At 47.7% G+C, this 6173-nt stretch overlaps 1 protein-coding gene across 1 annotated transcript; it reads right to left on the minus strand.

Annotated features, from left to right (window-relative positions):
- Window positions 1–84: 84 nt before the first annotated feature.
- LOC132901923 (uncharacterized) lies at window positions 85–5301 on the minus strand. Its single transcript, XM_060945156.1, has 3 exons — window positions 3877–5301; window positions 1618–3749; window positions 85–1447 (listed from the first exon to the last, which is right to left on the minus strand). Exons 1-3 carry the CDS (start codon window positions 5299–5301, stop codon window positions 85–87), a joined length of 4920 nt encoding a protein of 1639 aa, XP_060801139.1.
- Between the last annotated feature and the right edge of the window lie 872 nt (window positions 5302–6173).

Here is a 6173-nt window from a genome sequence, read left to right on the forward strand (position 1 = left end):
CAAAATGTAGCGTTGATGGGTATCTGCTATTTGATACAGATACCTCATCGTCGCTATATATGTTTAGCTATGTTGTTTGTGTGGTTATGTGCCATTGATCTGCTTTAGGTGTGTTACTATGCTGTTTATAAGTTCTAATAAGTATTTTGTGGCTTCTTCGGATTTGGATAACAAGTTCAAATTAAATGGTTCTAGGTTATTTTTAAGGCATATCATTGTATATTTTTCACGCTTATTGTGGAATATAGGGCAGGATTCGAGGAGGTGGTGAACGTCCTGAGGAGTCACGTCGTCGCAAGGACAACGATCATCCTCAGTGATTTTATATTTGTGTAGGTATGACTTGTGATACCCGTGTCCTGTTAAAATTTGAGTGATAGGGAACGAGAGTTTGACATACTTTCGGAATTGGGCTATTGAAGAGATGGATTTAAAGAAAGATTTTGTTACAGACCCTTGTGGGGCCGACTCATATTCGCATTGCCAAGCGTCCAAAGTGCGCTGGCGCAGGAGTCGCTTGGCGTGTGAGAGCGGGAAATGATTTAGCAGAGTTGCGGTTTTCTTCTCTGCAGCCTCCTTAGCCGCGACATCTGCTATCTCATTTCCCACTATGCCAACATGAGCCTTGGACCAGACGAATTTAACAGTTGTATTGATGGATGAAAGGAAGGAGATGAGGTGGTGGATTCGATTTACTAGTGGGTCGGTATTGCTGCGATCTTGGATGGCCTTGAGGGATGATTGAGAATCGGAGAAGATAAGAGCTTCAGTGAAATGAGTATTTGCGTTTGTAAGCCACTTGAGGGCTTCTGCTATGGCGAATAGCTCGCACATAAATACTGAGGCGGTGCGGCACAATTTAAATTTCTTTATTACGGGTCGCTGTCCTTCCATCATTACCACAAACGAAGCCCCCGCTTGCCCGTCTTCCTTTTTACTGCCGTCGGTGAAAATATTGGGGGCATCAGGATTAATAAGTGCAGTGGTGTCCTCTTGCGTTGTGGCTTCGTCATAGGTAATGGTGACTCGTTTGGCCGGGTGTAGAAGGCCTCTTACTTTGGTCTTTGAGTACAGTGCTATGTCATCCGGTAACTCCTGGCATATTCCTGTCTTTTTGGTCTTGTGAATTTCGAGAGACTCGTCTATTACAAGATGGAGTGGGGGGAATTGAGCTATAGCCAGGGCTGCGACCGCCGAGATGGTGTGGAAGCCGCGGATTGCCCTGATGGCAAAGCTCCTTTGGAAGGATCTGAGGGCTCGACGCACGGAGTAGAATTTGGTAGCCGAGCCCCAGATGCCTGCTGCATATGTGATTATTGGGACGATGACTTGTCGGTAGATACACTCGACATTCTCGGGGTGAACTCCCCAAGTTGGTCGGACAAATTTGCAGATGTTTTTGAATATTTTTGTGGCTTTGTTGAGAATATTTTGAATATTTTTGTGGCTTTGTTGAGAATATAGTTTACATGTTGAATGAAATTGAGTTTTGAATCGATGATGACTCCCAGAATTTTAATTTGATCTGTTAATGAAATTGTGCTATTTGCCATTTTAAGATTTGCCTGCTTAGTTTGCGGTGTAAATGAAATTGCATGGGTTTTGTCAGAGCCAAACTTGAGCTTGACGCGTTCTCCCCAGGAATTAATATCATCAAGGCAGATGGAGGTGGTGGCTTCAACATCCTTCCGTTCTGCTCCCTCAACTACCAGCAGTACGTCGTCCGCGAATGCCTGTATGTGAGCGCCCTTAGGCAGAGGCAGGGTGAGAAGCTCGTCCAGGATTAAGTTCCAGAAGACCGGGCCACAAGCAGAGCCCTGCACACAGCCTTTTGTCATTGTCTTTGACGCAGTGCTGTTGGCGTAGTCCAGTGTGACGGTCCTGTCCGAAACGTAATCCAGGACGAGGCGGTAAATATTGCTAGGACATTTTATGTGTTTGAGGCGAGCGAATAGAGCCGGCCACCAAGCGTTATCAAAGGCCGCTTTTATATCGAGTGAAACGGCAACTACCTGTTGACCCTTGGATTTGGCTCTCTTTACGACTTCTAAGGCCTTATCAAGAGCGTCCGTCGTAGAGACCTGCTCTCTGAAGCCGTACTGTCTGTCGCTTAAAGAGTTTTCACATTCAGCCTTGTACATTATCCTCTTCACGATAAGCTTCTCCAATATCTTCCCAAACACACAAATCAAGCCGATGGGTCTATAGGAGTTGAGTGAATCCATGTCTGTTTTCCCGGGTTTAGGCAGAATTTTGACCACGGCTCTCTTCCAGGACTTCGGGAAGTGACCAGTCTGCAGGCACTTATTGTAGAGAGCTGTAAAGAACTCAGGTTGTGCTTCGAATGCTGCGGAGCAGATGTCCGCCGTCAAGTGATCGGCTCCAGGAGCCTTTTTCGGACTGATGTGAGAGAAGCACTCCCTAATTTCCGCTACAGAGAAAGGTAGGTCTTCCTCTACGCTAGGTAGGTCATTCATAGTAGCGCGCATTTCTTTATGTTGGTCCGAGCAATCGGGGGTGTCATCTGGGTAGAAATGTTTCAGGAGCGCGGAGGCTGTATTGAGGCCACTGTCAGTGAACCTCCCGTCACATTTGAGAGTTTGTGGAGGTCTTCTCAACGGAGATTCCTTGATTATTCGGTTGGTCACGGCCCAAACGTCCTCTTTGCCTTGGGACTCGCAAAACTGTCGGAAGTGCTCTGTAGATGTTTTGGACAAAGTCCGAGCGTACTCCTGTTTTGCTTCTCGGTATAATTTGATAACCTCATCTAGAGGTCTCTTTGATTTCTTGAGGTCATGAAGGCGATGGTGAAGTTTTATGCACTCTTTTTTCTGCTTTTCTAAAGCGTCGGACCACCACGGGTTATAAAACTTGGAACCCGGTTTGCGGGGAAGCACGCTGTAGCAAACGTCCTGCACAATTGAGGTGAGACGGTCTACCACACGATCCAGGCCAGTGTCGGTGAGGGAGCTGAAATCAGTCGAATTGACCAGCGGCTCCAATCTCTCATTGAGTTTATCGTGGAACTTGCTCCAGTCGGCTCGATAAGTCGAGAATTTGAAGGTGGTAGAGCTTTTCGGCTTATCGGGTCTGGACTGGGTGAATAGTTCATATTCGACTGCATTGTGGTCCGAGGACGGGCAAGCGTCGCGATTAACTCCCCAACTGTGTACTGCATCTGCCAGGCTTTGAGACGCGTAGGTAACGTCGACTATAGACGAACAATGAGCGCCGTGCCGAATGGCCTCAAAAGTGGGGTCGTGACCCACGTTGCAAACGGACATGTTGTACGATGCCATTACCGCTACGAGATCCTCCCCGCGAGAGTTCGCTGATCTTTCGCCCCACTCCTGGTGACTGCCATTAGCATCGCCGCCGACCAGTCTCCAGGCGGAGCCTGCTGTACTAAGGAACCGGTCCAACTTATCTAGGGTGTTATCGTTGTCCACGTTAGGTTCGACATAGAAAGACGCAATTTCCAAATTGTTGAGTCCCAGACTGATTCTAATGACGACCAAGTTTGCAGTGGATAGCTGCGTGAGTCCGAGAGCTGCCACTTTTGATGTGGTAGCGATACACGCTTTAACACGTGATCCTTTTGGAAACTGATAGATTGTGATGCCCGGAGGGGGTTTTACCTCCAGGGAAGTACCAACATACGGTTCAGAGATAAGAGCAACATCGTAGGAGTTTAGGTGGAAATGCCTAAAGAACTCCTGCTGTGACACATATGAGCGCTGAAGGTTGCACTGGATAATTTTTAATTTGTTGTTAATAACCATAGTCGGTACTTCCTTGTAGGGCTTTAATGGCATTGACTATTCTGGGGCAATTTTTGTTGTCTGTGGCTGTGTGATTGGTGTTAGCGCTGCGTACGGACTTGCAGTTATAGCAACATTTTTTGTTTGGGTCGGCGCGGTCGGGGCACGCGTTGATGTGGTGTGCAGTGGAGCCGCAGTGGGCGCACGGGTAGAACTCGGCGGTGCATTTGCTGTTCGTGTGCCCGAACTGCAGGCACTTATAACATTGCACAAAGCGGCTGAAGTCCGCCACGTGCACCCGCTGATGCTCCACGTTCGCACGCCCCCCCTCAACCAACCTACGTCGGATTGCCGGGGCCACTTCTAGCACTGCATTGTAAAAACGATCGTTGCGGTTTTTGAGGAGAAAGCAAAGGCGGACGTCCTCGGGTGGGATTTGGTTTTGGTGGCTTACCACTTCCACCAATTCCTCCCTCTGTACCTCCTTGCTGACTCCCTTCAGGATGATGAGAGGGCGCCGCAGTTTGGACTCTTCCGCTACAATTCCGGGTATACTATTAACTTTATGTAGGACTTCATCGCGCTGTTCGTTTGTGTCGAATTCGACCTTTATCATGTTCTGGCGCAGAGATTTAACCTTGTTGGGGGCAAAAGTTGAGTGGCGAAACGAGATGTGTTTCCTCCACTCGTCGTATACTACTGTCTGTTTGTCGTTGGCTTCTTTAGCTTTGACTATTATTGATGGTAGGGTGCGCGAAGGAGGAGGGATGCGTTTTGGGGAAGGCGCCGCCACGGCCGCGGCAAAAGATTTAGTGAGCGCCGGTGGAGAGGGCGCTGGAGCCGGCAACATGGCCTTCAGCTCCTCGCGGATGCTCTCCCGAATAACCGAGACAATAGAGCTCTGATCCGGGAGGATCTCTGAAGCTGGAGGAGGAGGCGCAGTCTTCGGCTCGGCCTCATTGACCCTTGCCAGCGCCTGCGCAGCTCTTTGGATCTCTTGCGCTGCCGTGGAGATGAGCCGTTTATTGGATGCAGTTACGCTCTTTCCCTCGTTTACGGCTTTATTGATCGTGTAAGTCAGTTTCGTTATCACGGTCATGAACGAGTCTATGCCTTTCACCTCCTCAGAGTGAGCCGGCAACTCTATGACCATGTTACTATTGGCGGACTTACTCGATTTGCCAGTAGTCGGTTTAGAGGTTGGTGCAGTTTTGGTGGATATTTGAGGGGTAGATAGTTGAGGGGTGTCGCTCATGCTTATGGCGCTGATTTGTGAGCCGCTAACTGACTCGCTGTCCGACGCGTACTGCAGCCGGGGCATTTCGGAGTCGGAAGACACCTGAAGGTCCACGTTAGGGGTGAGCAGAGCACCGATTCCGCTGGTAGGCGACACGTTCGCTTGGTCGGAGGGGCCAGCCGATGTTAAAAAGGCCCTAGAATGGCTCGGTAAAGGTGGAGAAGAAGGTGGAGGGGGCGTGGGGGGTGCAGGGGGAGGCCGGGTGGTCGCCTCTTTCCGGGTAGGAGACCGGGTGAGCACCATGGTGTCGTCAATAGGCGAGTAAACTATGACAGAGAACGAAAAAAGAGCGAAAAACAAGAACAAGCTATTTAATAAAAAAGTATGACTTTTAGGAGTGTGAAAACAATTCGGAGACTATTTTTGGGATCGGTAAAACACTATTCAATAACCAAAAGAAAGAAAAAATGCAAGGGAAAAAAGTCGATTTCCGCTGGTTAGGTTAGGTTAGGTTAGGTTAGGTTAGGTTAGGTTAGGTTAGGTTAGGTTAGGTTAGGTTAGGTTAGGTTAGGTTAGGTTAGGTTAGGTTAGGTTAGGTTAGGTTAGGTTAGGTTTTTTTTTTTTTTTTTTTTTTTATACTAAAATTTTTATCTGTTAAGAACAAATTTGTAAGATTGGGTAAACTATATGTTTGTGTCGAGAGAGTAGCGTTGATGGGCGTCTGCTATTTGATACAGATGCCACATCGTCGCTATAAACAATTTTGAGCTATGTTGTTTGTATTTCTAGGTGCCGTTGATCCGTTTTAAATGATTTACTATTTGGTTTATGTGTTCTACTAGATATTTTACGGCGTCTTCAGATTTATGTACAGTGTTCATGTTAAATGGTTCTAAGTTCTTATTGAGGCATGTCATTATATATGTTTCTCGGTGCTTACGGAATATTGGGCAGGATTTAAGAAGATGGTGGACGTCCTGAGGAGTCACGTCGTCACAAGGACATCGATCGTCCTCAGTGATTTTATACTTGTGTAGGTATGACTTATGATATCCATGACCTGATAAGATTTGAGTGACGGAGAACGAAGGTTTAATGTACTGTCGGAATTGGGCTATTGCAAAGATAGATGGAAAGAAGGACCTTGTTACGGACCCTTGCGGGGCCGACTCATA

This window comes from Amyelois transitella, chromosome 7 (assembly GCF_032362555.1).
Source record: "Amyelois transitella isolate CPQ chromosome 7, ilAmyTran1.1, whole genome shotgun sequence".
NCBI classification, from domain to species: domain Eukaryota; kingdom Metazoa; phylum Arthropoda; class Insecta; order Lepidoptera; family Pyralidae; genus Amyelois; species Amyelois transitella.

Excerpts from the sequence above, each read along its gene's own strand:
- LOC132901923 (XM_060945156.1), bottom strand. The coding sequence starts at position 5,301 with ATGGTGCTCACCCGGTCTCCTACCCGGAAAGAGGCGACCACCCGGCCT. Across the intron at positions 3,750-3,876 it reads GTTGCTATAACTGCAAGTCC|TGCAACCTTCAGCGCTCATA; the intron begins GTACGCAGCGCT and ends AAAATTATCCAG. Across the intron at positions 1,448-1,617 it reads GGAGAACGCGTCAAGCTCAA|CCACAAAAATATTCAAAATA; the intron begins GTTTGGCTCTGA and ends TTCTCAACAAAG.